This window comes from Pangasianodon hypophthalmus, chromosome 7 (assembly GCF_027358585.1).
Source record: "Pangasianodon hypophthalmus isolate fPanHyp1 chromosome 7, fPanHyp1.pri, whole genome shotgun sequence".
NCBI classification, from domain to species: Eukaryota; Metazoa; Chordata; class Actinopteri; order Siluriformes; family Pangasiidae; genus Pangasianodon; species Pangasianodon hypophthalmus.
Genome location: NC_069716.1, coordinates 16,223,144 through 16,242,410, shown reverse-complemented (window position 1 = coordinate 16,242,410; position 19,267 = coordinate 16,223,144). Strand labels below are relative to the sequence as shown.

The 19,267-nt window shown below is 40.9% G+C and overlaps 1 protein-coding gene across 9 annotated transcripts in view; it reads right to left on the bottom strand.

Moving 5' to 3' along the window:
* The window catches only part of atp11c (ATPase phospholipid transporting 11C), a 76,133-nt gene extending 62,858 nt beyond the window's left edge, over positions 1–13,275 (bottom strand). For 2 of the 9 annotated variants that reach the window (XR_008302040.1, XM_053235649.1), the window contains exon 1: positions 469–679. Coding sequence is in view for 8 of the 9 variants with exons in the window: in XM_053235649.1 (XP_053091624.1) it covers positions 469–573 (105 nt within the window). In the remaining variant the exon portion in view is untranslated. Of the gene's footprint in view, positions 1–468; positions 682–12,756 lie in introns of those variants that run through there. The other 7 variants (XM_053235646.1, XM_053235645.1, XM_053235644.1 and 4 more) reach the window with 4 other exon arrangements.
* Between the last annotated feature and the right edge of the window lie 5,992 nt (positions 13,276–19,267).

Below are 19,267 nucleotides of genomic sequence, written 5' to 3'. Positions count from 1 at the left end.
ACCACTCTGATTAGTGCCAACAAGCTTAAACTTGCCCATCACTACCAGACAAATAAGCCCATAGTTTGGCTAAAAGTGTAAGAAAGGGAAGGTGCTGACGAACCATGTTTATATTTAGGTATCACAAACCTCACACGCTCTGTGAGCTAGTAACCTCAGAGCAGGCTTATAGAAACCCACAAATTACGATGATGCTTGTGCAGAGAGGACTGACTTGATGTGCGTTTTTATTAAACTGACTTAACACTTCATTTATTTTAAAGGCAAAAATGCTCTATAACAAACTGGTTATGTTTTAAAAGCTTGGCTATTGCACAGTGGTTTTATTGGGGGTATTTTCATCATGCTTGTGAATGCCAGAGCACAAGTTAGCAAACCTGACAAAAACAAACAAACAAAAAAAAGAATATCTACTTATACATCTTATGTATTTGCTTTGTTAGAGCTATCTTTTGCTTTTTTGCTTACCTCTAATAACACTGCCACACCTCCTGTCTTCGGTGTCAACTTTCTCCTAAGGGAATTGCATATTTGTAGACAAAACTGAAGTGGAAAGACACACGTGCTTAACATGTAGCAGTAAGAGTAAAGAGAAAGTGACTGATAGCATGCGCACTGAGCCTATAATTGACAAATGGATAGTTAAGCAGACTTGGAACACTGTTTTAATTTCCTCTTTCGATCCTATCATTCAATTCTTTATGCAGGAGATTAATGCAAAATACTGATTGCCGGGATCTGATGAGCTCAGGCCATTTTCAATGAGAGGTGCAGCTGAGGTGGACATCAGGAAGCGACACAGTGCGAAGTAAGATCAATAATGGTAATAAAACAATGTTATAGTGACATCATACAGAACAAATGAGCCATTTCAAAAGTCTTGTTCCATTACTTACAGAGTCAGCAAAAATGAACAAGTCAGAGGTTCATTAAGACAAAAAAAAAATATCTAGCAGGTAGGTAATAATTAATAAACCTGTAATTAATGTACTAATAACACGTAAGATGTTCTACTCCTTATCTGCCATTAACAAAAGAGCCTGAATTCATTAAAAGGACCAGGTGCAGCAATTTCCATTTTATGGACTTTCATTTCCAACCTCCTTTTTGGATTTGCATGCCAAATAAGCAGACGTGAACAAGCACAAGGCTCACAGATCCTCCTATACATCTTTGCATCACAGCCACAGCCATGCAAAAAACAAACGAAAAAAAAAACCCTTGACCACACATGTCTGAAACACTGGATCGGTATTATTATCGGGATTTAACATAATTTCCAGTCCAGCTGCATTTTAGGCGCTGAAAGCATTTATGTTGACTGTTCACAAGGCCTGATGCGTGAAAGCACATGATTTATTGTTGTATGTTCAAATAAAACGGTGTCACTTTGACTGAGAGGAGCATCATGAGCTCGATTAAATAAGAGCCTGTAAATCGTCTCAAAATAATCCACTGTTACAACAAGAGTGAATCTCATTTTAAACTTTAAAACCCTAATTTTAACTGCAAAATATAGCTAGCTACAATTTAATCTAACAATTCTAACGATATGAACAGCTTAGCTGGGCTGACTTGTGAAGTGAAGCGGCTCCAACCAACAAACTTGCCAACAGCAGAGATAAACACAGCATCATTTCATTTTTTTATACTCAGCCATTAGTTTAAAAACGTAGAAATGTAGAAATTCATGGCGAAATGGTAACGATGTAGTGTTTGTCTCTTTCACTCAGTCAATAAAATAGTTTTCACTATTTTCACTATGGAAAATGCAGTTAAACAGTTTTGCTACGACCAGCATTTTATGTAGCCCATGTAGCTACACAGTAGCTAGGTGGGCTACGTAAAATGTTGGTAATAGCAAATTTGTGTAGCTGGATGGGCTGTGGAGCTGCCACACTCCACCCCATCCAAAGTGCCTTTCTGACGCTTCACAGGAATACTTCGGATGGAAGTATAAGTTGGCCTTAAGAGCTTTGATATTGCATCGTAAATCTGTGCATCCTTATTTCCTTTACTGTACAGAAAGGATTATGTGCTCTTGCCACACTTATTCACTTGTAACACACACACACACACACACACACACACACACACACACACACACACTATACCCCCTCACCATCCTTCTCATCAGCATCTGCTATATTCTAGTCTTCAGTGTTACCCTGCGTTTCCTCTTTTATTCTGCATACTGTATATGTTTAATGCTACACTCATATTCCGCTTATGATAGTTTACAATCACATGCAATCTGTCAAACTGTTCATCTTTACACAATTAAGTGGCTCCTGCCGTTTGTTGTAGTACGTGTTTTGTTAAGTTACTCTGCACATGCTATTCTGCTCAAGCTGTAGTTTGGTAAAATGATATCATGTAAATGTTTTGCATTCTGACACAAAAAAATTGCATCTCTCATTTCAACTAATCTTCCTATGTGTCAGCTCAGCACCTGGAGCATACGGGTTAAGCGAGCAGGAAAACATGCTGAGTGTTAGAGTGTTAGAGTACACGATGAGCTCCTGAACATCTCGGAGTGATGATATCCTGCCATCATGCCACTTAGACCAAATAATGAAGTATGCACAACTGGCTGAACTCCAGATTCATCCATTGCAAGGCAGGCCACTGTTGCAAATTGAAACCCCAAAATGGCACTCTGCATGCTTTGCATGTTCATTTGCTTACTCAGGATATGTGACTCACAGCGTGAGGCATCGGCTGCCGGGTTCACAGGGCTCTCGCTACTCTAAAAAGGCACCTTGTAATTAAGAGCAGTGAGAGAAAAAGAGAGATCAATGCGTGTTTAAAAATAGCCAGTGAGGCCCTTTATTTATCTCTGGCTTCAAGTGTGCAGCAAGTTTGGAGCATGTGACCCAGTGCTACCTGCACAAACAAAAAAGCTAAGGATAATGAGCTCAAAGGGCAGTTTTAAGAGGGTTAGTAAGGTGATTGCTGGGTTTGATGTGTTCCTTAGAGTTCAACGGCTATCCGAGAGGTGCTCAGACACAGGAAAGCAGTAAAGGATAAATATCACAATTAAATTTCCATACAGATTTAGATCCACCGAGCAAAAGCATGCACAAGTAGCTCATCCCAGAGAGCCCCGGATGTTCCCAAGCCACAGTGAGATATAATCTTTCCAGCCGGTCCTGGGTCTGCCTGAGGTCTCAGTCCAGTGTGAGGTGTGTGATGAGGGCATGAGGGCATCTTTGTATGTTTTCAGCAAAAAAAATATCATTTACATCTACCGCAAAAATATATACATATACATATTTTAAACGTCCTAAAGATTTCATAACTCTCTTCCTGAGTTATTATTAATATAACTATGTCAAAACAATGCTTACTTGTCTGGGAAATCAGATTAACACTTTGGCAGAAAGAAGAAATGTTTTATTAGCAGAAATCTGTGGTGCCAGGGGCAAAGAAAGAGACGTAAAAGCACTCTTATGGACAGCGCTGGGAATGTGTCAAGAAACGGCAGTAAATGTGCCAGGGGGACACCGGCTGTGGAGTGAGCTTGCTGGGGAGGTTTGAAACAGCGATCTGCAGCCGCAGGAGGTTCAATATCCCCCCCTCGATCTATTATTTATCTCCTCTCTGCGCTGTGAAGACGTGACATTTAGCATCATAAAGATTACCAGCAATAAACACCGGCTTTCAGCCGTCACCACGTCAAGCAGCTCCTCTGCCATGTTACAAGCTGGAATGAAGCTTTTTCCTTTGCATCCACTGAAGGCAGCTTCACAGTAGCAGCAGTAGTGTGTTTAAATAGCAGCAGCGTGTCGTGTATTGAGAAGCAGCTGAGAGTGTTTGAGCAACAGTGCAGCAACAGCAGGCACGTTGTTCTGTGGTCTGGGCTTGATTAATACAGTGTCCCTTCCTCAGAAGCAATGTGAGAAACAGCCTGACTGTTGCACAGCCTTTCCTGTGCTGTAATGCTTCAATACAGTCCATGCCATAAAAAGCATTTATGGAGCTGAAATGTGCTTTTTGAAGACTGCATAGGAATGCAAGAATGCTGAAAGTGTATGGAAAACCTGAAACAGACAAAACAACAGGAAGCCTTTGTGCTGCGATAGCAGAGTCCTGGCAGATGATCACAAATCTGACCACAGCTTAAACTAGCCCTCACAAGCCGTGGCCAAATTAGACGGAAGAATATTGCTCTAGGTTTCCTCTGCACCCTTAGTTTAGTGCGTCATCTAATCCTGTCCAAAGCTTGCTTGGCAAAAAACGTTTGAGAAAAGTATGCTTTGTTACGTGCCATTCATTCAACAAATCTTTGCCATGTTAAATTTCAGTTGCTGCAATCCTCATATCACTGTGATGGGGAAAACATTTTTCAGCAGACAGCATGTTTTTCGGTTTTTGGCTATTGAGTCACAGTGTGAATGAATCATGCTCTTTGAAGCACTCCTTTACTCAGTCTCAGACAGGCTTGAGAGAATATGCACAAACGGTGAACAGGAGCCATTCTCTGGTGTAAAGAGGGGAAAAAAACATCTCATTTGCTCGTTTAAAAAAAAGGGAATAACTCAAAATCAGTTCCACAGAGATACTGCTCTTAAATTTGTAATCAGCGCATGAATACCTGAAAGCAAGCCCGAATTCACGGCAGACAATGTCACATAAACATCGCAGCTGCATCACAACAGTCGCAATGTTCGATTCACATTGCGTGTGTTCTGTACACACTACTGGCACAACAGTGTGCATTTGAACCAGAAAAGTAGGGGTGTAACAATACACAAAATTTAAAATTCAACACAATAAGTGTTGATAAGTTGGCGTGTTATTTGCGCAGGGGATCGTACTCTTATTTGGCAGATTCAGCACTCTGTAACATTTTGGCCCATCACTCGCTGACCATCAGTGTTGTAACTTACCAAAAAGACAATGTGTTCTCACACACTGGACCTTAAGCATTTGGGGAAATTTTCCACTTCCTGCTTCCTGGTAACTATAAGCATTGTTGTCTTTCACTTGTCTAACAGTGTGGGTTTGTTTTTTTTAACCTCTGTAGCCTATCCCGATTCGAGATAAAGGAGAGAAAGCTCCTTTTTCAAGTTTACATTTTTATTTCACTTCGTGTAATATAACCAATATTGTATAATAAATAACCTATTTTATAACCATGTATTGTTTGATACACAGATACTCTGAATTGAAATTCTTGTCTTAAGCAAACAAATCTTTAAAAAAACCCTATCATTATACCCCTTTGAGGAATGTACAACATGGACATTAGAGTACAAAACAGCTCAGTTAAAGCATGCCATGTGACAGTGTGTACACAAGAAAGTTTTTCAACACTAGGACCAAAAAACTAACTACTTACTGTACAAGCTAATTAATTTAATTACTTCCAGAGACAGTACCGGACAATGCATTAAACCTAAATGCATTATTAATGCAGGACACTAATTATGACTAAAATATGAAAAGGTTTAATAAAAGAAACAAGTTAGGCATCATGACATGAGTTGTGTTGTGAAGTGATTCATTTCAACCCTTTCATTTTGAGAGGCTAGAAATGAAAAGTTGAACAAAGCTCAGTTATATATACCTGTTATTTGCCTTGCACTACTGTCAAAGCTCATTCATTTAATTGAAAATTAACACTCTTATCATAACTGAGAATTCAACAGTGTTGTGGTATAAATATTGGTATCCATTTTTTTTTTTTTAACTGTAATGGCATACTTTTGTTATATTCCCCATTCCGTAACAAGTCCCTGTGCGGTGTATCTCCTCTGCTACAGTGTGTCTATGACTAACTTAATCCTTTTGACTACACTGTGGCTTTCATCCCATGTAAAGGGAGAGGAAGAAACAATTTTGGCTCTTTTGGCTATAATTGTACTAGCTGCCTGATATGGCGCTAAAAAAAATGCTGATGGGTCTAAAAGAAAAACAAAACAAACAAACAAACAAAAAAGCTGCATCTCAGCTCCCAGACTTCTGATGTCATTATCTTTTATTCTGCAACCAGCAATCCTGATTGTAATTACTGTTCAGTTAATTATCCCATGTTGCATTGGAGGAGCCATAAAAATATACGGGCGTTTGAAATATACAGCCGTCCATACAGCATCATCTGCAATTAAACCATAAGCTTCTGTATGTGTGTGTGAGATCGTGTTCCCCACGAGCAGCATTTTTTAGATGCAGCTCTAAAATTATTATTGGCTTTCACCACCACAAAATACCTCACTCACTCTCTTCACCTCTTCTCTCTCTCCATATATCTATCTCTATCACTCTCTCTCTCACACACACACACACACACACACACACACACACACCTTTCATCATCCTCTTCACATGTCTATGTGAGTGCTCTCAGAGTACTGCTGGGAGCTGAAGCATGGCAAAGGGAATCTCAGGATGAGGCTTTATATAAACAGAGCAGAAATGCATCTTGGGCACCATGAGTTTGGAAAGGAGAAGCATTGTGAGGAGAGAAGTCATTTATTTAAAATAAATGAGCCCACTGAATTATTTAGCACTACAAACTGAGAATTCAGCTTTTGCTTTTAGCTAGAGATGGACAAAATGCCAGAAAAATCATGACACACCCAAAGAACCCACCACTCCACCCCCTTTCCTATTTCACTCTTGCAGTCTCTGGAAGAGTCTGGAAGGATACAGCAGTTGTAGCGATACGTGTTGCTGTTTCGCTGTATATGCTTAGTTTGGTCTTTTCCCTTATTCTGGCGCCTGTGCGGTGTGGAGGAGCAAAGTGGGCTACATTTTCATTCCGTAAAGGAAGACACAGGGAGCAAAAGTCAGTGTAAGCGTTTCTGTCTTCCTGACGGTTAAGGAAAGATTGCTGGAGGTGGGGGGAGGGCGCAAGACAAATGGCGGGAAAGCGGCGCACGGCTCTAATCGATACAGAGCTCTCCGGATGAAACAGGACTGATAAATCGCAGTCCAGGCAGGCCTTTGCTTATCCCCTTTTATCCCACCTCACCCCTGAGCCCTGCTGCTCTCTCAATACTGTCATCGGTTTAACGTTTGCCCCAACAGGTGGACTGGGGCTATTACGGGACTAAGAACACTCCCAAAGTCCCACTACAGGAGAGTAATTTGATACAGAACAGTGCTTCAGATTTCCATTTGCTTAACATCCTGCAAAACAAGCAAACGCAAGAGTGCTCAAGAGAATGCATTTTCAGTGGATAGAGTTGTGGGACACTAGAGGCCGTAAAAAGTGCTGACACTCTCGCTTTTCTTCAGTCACTTTTCACTGGGCAACTTTCATCCAGAAATGGGCAGCGATTAATGCAACATCACCAAGATGGCAAAAGTCAGCAAGGCAGGGAAGATGTGGAGCGCCCTGGGGCTAACACAACTCAGAGTCACTCAGAGTTCTCTGAGATGGGGAATGCTGTGGTGTGCTGTGGTGTGGTGTGGTGTGTGTGTTTATGATGTCCTATGTGGGTTCACTAAAATAACTCGAGCAACAGGTTTTGGGACTAGCAGCTCCTATCATGCTTATTTCTGCAACAACCAGAAGGACACTGAAAGGTAGTAAAAGTGGTGGAAGACTTGAAAAGAATAAGCAGAGTATGCTGGAAGTCATTGAAGAACTCGTAACAAGCTTTCAAAAGCTCAGGGAAAAAAAAAAAAGCATGCATCAGGGTGGTAAGTACTACAATAGCATCGTGGAAAGAAATTACAAAGGGAGAAATCCCAAAAAAGAGCAAAGAAATTGCTCCCACATACATCAAAAGTCTGCAGTCCTCTTTTTTGGGTCGAGCCACTGTTAACACAGTCACCTCCGTCTTCACATCTCCTCAGGGGTTCACTTCAAAAACATGTGTTCAATGCGGCAAACAGAGCTTTAGACTTACTTCCAACTTCTAACTCCACCCTAAACTGAGGCAGAAGGATGTGTACCAAGTGTCAAGGATGTAGGAAAGGGAAGATAGTCAACAGCCTAAAAAGTAAACAGATGGCAGGTCTTGAAATGGTTTTGTTAAAAATAAAATAAAACATTTTGTGCTCAAATGTGAAGCTTGAAAAGCATTCTCATTTCTTGGAACCTAAGTGTGGCTTCAACCACCAGAGTCTCAGCTGGACGTGTCTGTGAACAATTCGGCTGACATTTTCTGGTACTCACCAACCTGAGAGAAACACACACCACTATTAGCCAGAGGAAGGAGTCATAAAGGAGCAGCAAAGCAATTCAACACATTTCAGAAATGAGCGAATTGCTTTTGTAAGTCTGTACTAGTTTCTGTGCTTCGTCAAAGAAACGCAAAAAGGAATGCTATCGCATTCCAGTCAGGCCTCCACCCTGTTCACACGATAGCAGTGGCTACACAAGATAGCAGGTCCAGGGCACATTAAAGCAGTTACGCGATTTTACATACCTTAACAGGTTTCTCAAAGACTGTGGGTTTAATGGCACATTTCATCACTGAGAGTTAATGTAAGCTGGAACATTACTTCCCGGTTCAGCTTTATTTGGTGTAACACTAGTGGTGGATGTAATAAGGGTAGAATGAGACCAGTAGAAATTTGTAAATACTGCTTACTCAGCGGTTGGGCAAACTACAACGGCAACTTCTCGTCAATACTTTTCAATACAACAGTAAAAAGAAGTTTACGGTATGACACCTCTTGATTGTTCAGAATAAAATAGTTGGGTTTTTTCCCCCTGTTTAAATAAAAATGCTCTAAAATGCTCTGTGTGATATCTCAGTAATTTCTCTGACTAGAATTTAAGTTAAAAGATTTTTGTAGTAACTTTTAGTTCATACTACAAACATATATACTGTGATATACAGAGTTAGTATTTAATGTGTGAGGAAATCAAACATGACGAGGCAGGGGTTGGTTAAATTTCCAATAACAGGACATCCTGAAGTGTTTTATTCCACTTATACTACATACCAGCTCGTGTGACTATCCTTTTCTATTATATAAAGAAGACGAAGACTTTGTCAGATATAAATTACATTACAGTGAAGTTCCTTCTTCACACATCCTTCCATGAAACAGCACCCCTGCAAGGGCCCAACAATGGCAGCAAGGTCCTCAAACCTATCTGCTGCAGGGGCGCCTTTTTCTTGGCTGACCTTGCACTCTGACCCCAGCTTGTTAGGAAGGATATGAGAAGAAAGAATTTCACTGTACTGTACTGTATATGACTCAAATAAATACACTTTTCATCCATTTATAATTACGTTTAACATTGTGCAACGTCTATCTAACAAGTTCCTTTTATCACATACAGCTATAAACTGTTGTTCTGAGGAAGTATTTTTTCTCTTGAAAGTAATCATCCAATAAAAACAAAAATACAACTTGTTACTGAGAAAGCACAAAGTCCTCTGTCCTGAAGACTCTCCCGCATTGGAAAAGTTAAAGTTACAGTTTGACCTCTGACTGTTACAAAAATACTGACACTGGAGAGTCCTTCCACAAATGCTTAATAAACATCATCTTACTGAAAGCTTCACCGTATCAGCAAGAGATTTTTTAATCTGTTTATATGGAGCGTTCGCCATACGTCCCTGTGTATTTTGTTACTACTTAAACGATAACATGTTAGAAAGAGAATATTAATATAATTAACTGAGGCTGGCACTACTGTCAGTGCTGCTACCAAGCAGGGTTTGGTATAACAGGAAAATAAGATACAACATTTTGGTTACATTGCACTAATATAATGTAAGCTTACTGTGATATACTAATCATCATAGTCACTTCTAAGTGAACTGTTTCTTCAATAGCTAACATATTATTTGCTGTTATAATGAATTATGTTATAATAAATTGCTAGCACAGAGAATAGTTATATAGTACTTTAGTAGTTAGTACTGCATGTAGTACAGTAGTACTGTAAATGGTGATAAAATATTATGTGGCATTCTACTAGAGTTCGACTATTACTCGGGGTAGTCTTCTCAACTACGAGTTCCTCCAAGCTCAGAGAGTGACATCAAATCAACATGGCTGCGCAAACCATCAACAGCCCACAAAGCAGCACCTCGTACCTTTAAAGTTATGCCGTATATACAAGTATTTGCTTTAGACCAATCAACATACTTGTTAAATCTATGTCACTGACTATAGACTATAGTTTGAAATGATGAAAATATTCATCACTCATTACAGTTAGCTGGCCAGCTGGTTGATAACAGAACAAAAAGAATCCATGCCTTTCCCCCACGTTGTACCACAAATGCACAAAAAGGTCAAAAACGACATCATTCTGAGCTCAGACTTCCCACTTCCAAGGTAAGTCGAAGCAGCAAGTGCCTGCAGGGATAAACCTAATACCATCCAAAAAAAAAAATAAAAATTACTTGTGCAGGAGCGGAGGGATTGATAGATCCAGAAATCCATCATGCATAACAATACCAGCAGAAATCCTGCTCGAAGAAGCAGAGTCACACTACAAAATAGCAGTGGATGCAGGGAAAATATGCTGACCTACTAAAAGCAATCCTGAAGAAAGGGTCAGAGTGAATAGCCTAATCATTATACAGCTCTTGCTCTATTATAGCTAGTATCTATACAGCTCACGTTGCTCATGACTCAGGAGTCGTGGTGCCAACAGGCGACTACAGGCGATTACAGACGTAGTAAAATTGCTCAGTGCAAAAGTGAAACTTCGCAACAGTTCCACCAGGAATGCAACGGGTCAAACCGGAGTACGTCACAAATGCAATAAATTACATGTGACTTAACCTACATAATGTCTGCTAAAGGCATTGTGGGTAAAACACCAGAAGAACACTATGGAGAAGTGAATGTGAATATTTGACACTTATTACTTGTTCCCACTTGGCACGATGCTCTGCAAAATCAGGAAGTCATGGCTTTACTGAGTCCCATCGTTATAGCAACCTAATTTTCAGCTACCTGCCGAATAGCTGTTTGTTTTCCTATAACAAAATAATGAAGCAGTTTAGTCACTTGAAACACTGGAGTGAAAAATTAAACACAGTTTCCTCCAGGTAGTCCAGCAGGTCAAGTCACGTGTAATTTATTGTGTTTGCGATATGCTCGGGTTTGGCCGATTGCCTTACCGGGGGCAATGTTACAAAGTTTTACTACTGCACTAAGATCAGGCAGCGTAGTCACTTGAAACATTGGAGTGAAAAAAATTCATCATAGTTATCATCTGGGAACCCTAGATCCACTCCCATTCCAACTAAACTGCCCCTAGGAAGGGCTGCTGATTGGCATAACAAAATGCAGTCAAACTGCAAGTTCAAATCTCACTGGTGACATAAACATACGTGGCCAGGAGCCAAGCGAATAAAACAGGCCGTGCTCTCTGGGTGGGAGGGATCTCATACTCTCTCTGTCCTGCACAGTAACACTAGCCAGTCATGGGCACCTGTGAGTTCATGTATGTGGAAGAGGGTAGATAGCGATTTCCTCTGAGGGTGTTACACTGCCCTGTGATGCAGCATGAGCAGCACTTTGAAAAGATGTCTTTGGCTAGCTTTACATGTCTCAGAGGAAGCACATGATAGCCCCCGGTTGGTATCTGTCGTATACCAGGGGAGAGCCGACTGGTGGGTGGGAATTGGCAGGTGACTAAATTGGGAACGAAATGACGGGGAAAAATTTCCCCACAAAAAAAAAAAAAATGCCCCTTTGAGTGAACATGTGTGTCCTCCGATGGGCTTGCATCCCATCCTGCGTGTATTCCCACCTTGTGCTCAATGTTCCCGTGATGAAAGTAAGCACTTTATTTCCCAGACTTGTATCACCTCCTTTAAGGTGTCTCTACGGTCTACGGAAAACCAATTTATGCCTTTAATGATGAATTCATCATCAAAAAAAACAGTTATTGCTGTTTAAACATTAACTGGAAGTAAATTTGCTAACTCGTACAACAACTCAGGCTCAGGCACAAATGACCTGTGCTTCATATACACACACAGGAGATCTGGGCACGTCAGCAGTGGCGTGAACAGCACTACGAACAGAAGAGTCGAGCTTCCAGCAGTGCCATGTGCTGACAACCACATAAACAGAATAATTAGTTATAATGCATGCTGTCTGAGCTGCATGATTTAGCCAAGCACTTCCCATCTAATGATGGTCATTAGGGAATTAATTCTTGGATTCAATGGATTAAGACTGCAACACTAAAGTAGTATTAGATTAAAGTCAGCCAGGATTGCAGCTCTTCTGAATAATCAGATTTGGCTGGATTGATTTCAGTACACCAGCAGCAGGATCTTCTTCACCTCAGTGCTGCATTGAGCAGAGCTCAGGAAAGGTCCTGGACCTGCAGAAAGAAGTGTTAGTGTAACACTCTGTGTGTGTGTGTGTGTGTGTGTGTGTGTGTGTTGTGTTAGGTTAACTCAGCCCTAAGGGATGGGCTGTGCAGTGTTATGGAGAAGTAATAGAGAAGTAGTGGACATTTGTACTAGAGGAGGAAGTTTGTTTGTTATCAGGCGCAGTTCATCGCTCCTGCTGCTCAGTTCACACCAGTCACACACACTCTTCCTGACTTCCATGCGTTCAAAACCGAGCTGATCTTGTACTAGGAACAAATTGTCCAAATAGTCATGTGTGAACACGTCAGCGATACAGACCGGTGAGAAAAGCCAGTTAGCAATGTTAGCGGGAAGTAACAACAACAACAACAACAACAACAACATTACTCAGCTCGCGCGGCAAGAATAAGGCGCTAATAGAGCACAACCCACTGGCTCGCTTCTTCTGTGTGTGTGTGTGTGTGTGTGTGTTATTACAGTTTATAGCTGTACTTACCAGAACATTTAGCCTTCTCCGTAACATACTTGACTCTTCTGTCGTCTTTGGCACCCGCTGTAAGAAAAAAAATGCGGTTCCTTTTGTCTCAGCTGCACTAACAGGCTACTTGCTCTTGCCACGAGTAACTTTGCATGTACGACGCCAATTAAAGCCGGTTAGCCTAGCTAGCTATCTATTATCTCTTTTCTGCGCCGGTTCTCTGAGCTGTGCGGGACGCGGCGGGGAAGCTACATGGTTTGTATTCTCTTCCACTTGTTCCTCCTCTCAGCACGGGCATGTCGCTTTATTCCGCAGGAGCGGCGAGGCGCCGGGGCTAGTGGCGGGAGCTCCCCGTGTTCAGCGGCATCGTGCACTGCGCCCTGCGCCCTGTTGCTGAGCTTCACCACCGCGACTCCTCGCCTTTGGACTCTTCCCGCTCAACGGAAGTGCACAGGATGACAGATGAGCAGATGTAGGAGTGATTCAGTCGCCGAGGACGCTGCACGTCTCTCCACCTCGCATGCTGTCCACTACCTCCTCTCCCTGACGCCCTGTCAAACAAATTTTTACTCCACGCAACGCAAGAGCCGCGATAAGCCCCGCCCATCAGAACTCGTCATTACGTAAAGCTTCACGGGAAATGTTGTTTTCCAGAGTTCACGCAAGTCACATGACAAGCAGGACATGCCTTAGCAGGTTTAAACGCTCTAATTATGATGACTGTGGAATCGAGCCTATTGTTTATGCATCCTTATTTTAATTTGTAGTGAATTTGTGGTCTTCAAGGTATGTTTATAAAGTGCATGGATAATAAGCAGTGGAAGAACTGGTTTGTTTAGAAGACACAGATAGCACTGTTCAGTACAGCAATAAAATACATTTTACCCCAGAATAGAATAGAATAGAATAGAGTGAGAGTAAAACTGCATATATTTCATTTTACATTCATTATTTACAACATATGCTCTACAAGTTCACCTTTAAGCTCTACACATTTTCTCAGATTTTTGCAGATTTTGCTCAACATATTGCCATTGGTTCCTGATATTTTGGATAACCCGTAGAAAGCTATCAGGACAAATCTGTATTACTGTTGAGATAATAATCAAGCTAAAGACCAAAACCACTTAGGGTGGAAGAAAAACCTGTTCTAACTAATCTTTTTGTACTGCCAGAGGAAAAGCAGTGTATCCAGATCCGCAAGCTGTGGGAGAGCTGAGTGTTGGCTTAGTGAGTATGTCTGGTTATACAACAGTAAAATACATTTTACCACAGAATAGAGTAGAATACCTTTATTGTTATTGTACACATACAGTGAAGTTAGGTTAGCATCTCCTGTTGTTGCGTGAATAGAAAATGTATGTAATGAAAATAATATAATATCTAATAGGAGGAATGGGTACAGTATATTGTATGCACACAGGATAAGTTATAAAGGCAGCACACATAATTAGTGCAAATAATACTGTAGTGTTACTTCAGGGAGAGGTATATAGTGCAGTAGGACACTCCACTGCTAGTTGCCATGTTATGATGTTATATGTTTTATGAATTTGAGCAGCAATTGCATTATTTTAAATGAATTTTTAAAAAAAGCAGTTATTTTTTAGAGAATTTAATTAGAGAGCCCTACACCTCTATAGACTCTATACCTATCCAAATCCTTAAAACTGATTTCATCAGCATCTGGCATATTAAAAGTAGTTTAAGTGCTGATGCTAACAATAATCTCTGGATATGTCTTATTTTTTGTCAATAATTTCATTTGTTATTTGTTTTGTTTAAAGGAAATGTTCACAAGACGAACAAGCATTTTATTTATTCCAAAAAGTCAGGAAACAGTGAGAGTAAAACTGCATATATTTCATTTTATATTCATTATTTGAATATAACATATCAGCATATGCTCTACAAGTTCACCTTTAAGCTCTACACATTTTCTCAGCTGCTGTAACGTTTTTTTGCAAATTTTGGTCAACATATTGCCATTGGTTCCTGATATTTCGGATAACCTGTAGAAGGCAATCAGGACAAATCTGTATTACTGTTGAGATAATAATTGGGCCAAAGACCAATACTGTGATTGTAATTGTAATTGTGAAGTGACTTGTGGCCAAGTATGGTGACCTATACTTGGAATTTGTGCTCTGCATTTAACCCAAGTGCGCACACACACCCTGAGCAGTGGTCAGCCTTTTTTGCTGCTGGGGAGCAGTTGGGGGTTCAGCGCCTTGTTCAAGGGTCTCACCTCAGTCGTGGTATTGAGGGTGGGAGAGAGCGCTGGTCATTCACTCCCCCCACCTACAATCCCTGCCGGACCTGAGACTCGAACCCACGACCTTCCGGTTGTAAGTCTAACTCTCTCTATCTCTCTATCCATTAAGCCACGACTGCCCCCGCAGTCAGGTCTTCAGGTGGAAGAAAAATCTGTTCTAACTAATCTTTTTATACTGCCAGAGGAAAAGCAGTGTATCCAGATCTGCAAGCTGTGAGAGAGCTGAGTGTTGGCTTAGTGAAATTAAATGTTTGGTTATAGCACCCCCGAGTGCTTACTCTACTTTGTCACATTCCCTCTTTCAGACAATGTTTTTAATAGGCCTGGTGGTAGTTATATTTTCTGATACATTAATATATTTAGACCACAAGTTAATATTTCGAGGCCACAAACTAAGTAACTCATGACCATGAATAATTCTGTTGAAGTCATGTCATACTTAACACGTGACCCCTATTCTATTCTATTCTGTTCTGTTCTGTTCTGTTCTGTTCTGTTCTGTTCTATTCTATTCTATTCATTGAGGTCACGCATGCTAATGGTACTGTATACTGCAACACCAGTGATTCCAGTATGTCTTTATGCATCATTCCAAGTAAAATGTAGGCCTAATATTATCAATCATCTCCATGCTTCAGTTCCTGTGGCCACAATGATCTAATTCAATTGATTTTTCTGCGTCTCACCCATTTTAGACAGTAGTTGCCATGAGCTAAGTTTTTCATGGCCATGAAATAGATCTTGAGAAACTCAGCTCTTGGCCTTGATTGTTAGATGAATTATACAGGGTGTCCCAAAAGTCAACATATACAGAGGAAATTAACAATTTTTAGCAAAATGTCTTCCAAAAATTTTCATACTTAGTTTATGTATATATATATATATATATATATATATATATATATATATATATATATATATATATATATATATTTTTTTTTTTTTTTCAGATAGCTTTTAAGAATAACTTTGACAAAAGAAGAATGTATTGAAATCATTCTCATGGTAGGATCGGGAAGCTGAGACAAGGTTGCGATGGACTTTAACAGGAAACATGGCAAGCACATCACACACAACACTGTTAAACTTATTAACAAATTCCAAAAGACTGGAAGTGTTGCAGACCAAACGAGAAGTGGACGTCCACGAACATCCGCTGATGAAGGCACAACCGACGTGGTGCTGGCGTACATAATGTATGGAGACTTTTGGGACACCCTGTGGATTAATATTATATTAATATTAATTAGTGTTCACACCTTATTAAATAATACCACCATGTCGCCTTAGCAGCTCTGTATTAATCCAATCAGTCAAACAGAATCTGTCTGGCCCCAGGGTCAAAAGTAATTTCTGGAGTTGATTCTTCTAGTAAGTACTGTACATTATGCATGTTCTCCATGCTGCACTCAGTGCACAGACACTTTGCTTTCAGTGCACAGTCATTTAATGATGTTTATTATTAGATGTGCAGTCTGAGAAATAAAGGTACCAAACTGTACTTTGCCTTGTTGCTGGCTACCATCAAGGGTGCATGTTTTGTACCTTTAGCATGTGTCTTTTACCTGGAAAGTGGTGTTCAGTTTTTAGAGTAAAGCTTTAAAAAGGCACATCAGTGGTCAATAAGATCCAATTATATTATCCAATTACCTTTAAATCGTTTTTAACAGTACACCGTTTTGACGTTTCCAGGTAGAAGATGCATAGAAAGGATGTAGCCTACTCTTGACTCTATACCGCTCAAGCAACAAGGAAAATTACTGTTTGGTACCTTTATTTCTGTGTGTGTGGAAAGAGATAAGATAACATGCTGTATGAATTCAAGTCCCTAGTTTTATCTTGAATACCCAGTTCCTTTTCACTATATGCACAGTGTACAATACATGCACGGTGGTTTCTGTTAGTAAACAAACGTTATTATTTTGGGAATCGGGTAGTAGACCAGATTCAGACACCTTTCGCAAAACAGCTTACACTTAAGGGCATATTAGGTGCAATGTGTATTAGGTCACAGGTCTCAAATCACAATTCATTCAGAGTTGCCAAACACACGTTGCCCATGTGTCTGTAGGTAATGTGAGAACCCACAGGGCAACATGACTGAGGTGCCAAATCTTTCTGTCCATTTGTGATAGCAGATCTGCTTGTCAAGCTAGTGTGAGTTAGTGTGTCCTGTCCCAGTGGGCTGCCTGGCAATTTAAAAATGGGCAATGATTTGATTTGGCATCAGCAAAGAGGTCCAGCGGTGCCTTGCTAAACCTTTCCCAGAACTGGGATACCATTTCGGGGTGCAGACTGGGTACTCTCTGGTGCACAAGCTGTCTTGACAATGAGTCTCCTGACCCATTGTACAGTCCCAGTAGATGAATTGCTCTCAATGAGGCTAGCTATGAATGGGGCCTACCTGAGAAGCTTCCATGCAAGGTGGAGTGAACCCCCTGACCTTGTGCTGCCCAGACATCTGACTGGCACTGCGTTGTCCGAGCAGACTGACATGTGGCAATGTCTCAGAGCTGGTAAGAAAAAGCTGAGAGGTTGATGTTTTCCAATCTCAGGGTGGTCAGCCTCCCATGCCCCTGTGACACTGCAACTCCGCATAAAATGAAGCATTCATGGTGACTATCTCTGTCCAGTGCGGTACCTCTCCCAAGCAGGAGCCAAAGGGGTCTTCATCAAGCTAGAGCCTGAGCCCCCCCTTGCTGAGGAAAGGACAGGTCTCTGTTTGTGACATTTCAAAAGGTGCTGTGCAGCACATAGTGACCTAACTGGATTTAACTGTCAAGCGCAATCATGGCTACTGATGCCAACAGATTGTGTGGCTGGTTTCAGTATTTGTGACTTCTTTTCTGAGTTCATAGAAAGAAAGAATGCCACAATGTGTGCAAGATGGTTGGACATGTCCCGAATGGCCTGGTCCTGGGTGAGGGCACATAGAAACCAAGGCAGTTACTAACTGGCCATCAGTGGAGACAGGGCCACTTGCAGCATCTCAGAAACACCCATGGCAATAGCGAGAGGCTAAATTGTAGAGCTTTGAATTGGAATCCTTATTCTTCTGGGGCAATGGGGGAAAAAGGCATCACACAAATCCACCAATTGCAACCAGTCCTGTGGCTTCATGGTATGACATCTGATAACCTTAGCAGACAGAAAGGGAGGGCCTTGAGGAGCTCAAATCTAGAATCAGAGGGAAACCACAGTCCTTCTTCAGAAGAAGGACATATGTTGAGTAGAACCCTTTGTTCTGAACTGTGATGTCTACCTTTTCAGTCGTGCATCTGTTCACGAGAGAATCAACTTATTGAGTCAGAGTGACAACTTTGTTGGGGTCTGCTATTGACGAAGGCCCAGAAACCTGAGAAAGTTGGGACTGGTGGAAAAACTGGAGTTTGTATCCCTGCAATATTATCATCAAGCTGCCAGAGAAGATCTACCACTATGACCAGCTATGCCAATGTTTTGTCAGCCCAAGCTGAATTTTTCAGCAGGGATAGCACACTGTTTTGCTCACTGCCTCACTAACACAACTATAAATATAAGCAGCTATCATAAACTTAGTATCACAGGAACACCAGGCTCTGTCACCAGCAGTCAGCACCCTCTCTCCCCAGAGTACTAACCAGCACCACCTGTCCCCAATCACCACACTCATTAGCACTCTATATAAGCACACACGTCACATTCCCTCTTCGTCTGGCTAGGAATAAATCTCTTATCTGTGAGCATCTGTGCATATTGGAAGTCCCCTATGTCTCCCTATGTTTTCTCCAGTGATTCTCCTTCAACACACATGAGATGTGTGCTCCTTTCCCTCATTCATTTGCCTAGTGACTCTCTGTGTTATCCACCAGCTAGCAGTACAAATTGCTAAGAGGACAGTTTGCTAAGGACATTTTTTGGCAATTAAATATAGCTACAACAAAATTAAATTTACTGCAATGTTCACAGAATGTACTTTTTAAATTTTCTTTGGAGCACTTGTAGGCTCTTCCTGTTCATACAAGATATCTCTGACTGTAAATCAGTGGCTTCAGGATGCCACAGCCACTGACTGGACATGTGGTCTGATTCTTGTGTACTCAAATGTGTTCAATTTAAAAAAAATTCTCTGACACAACGTATTCTTAATCTGAACTATTTCTCTTTTTTTCAGCCATTAAGACACAGACACAAGCCTTGTCTATTGACCAGGTGATCACGATTATTGTAATATACTATTGTATATTGTAATATAATATTATAATCCATTGTAGT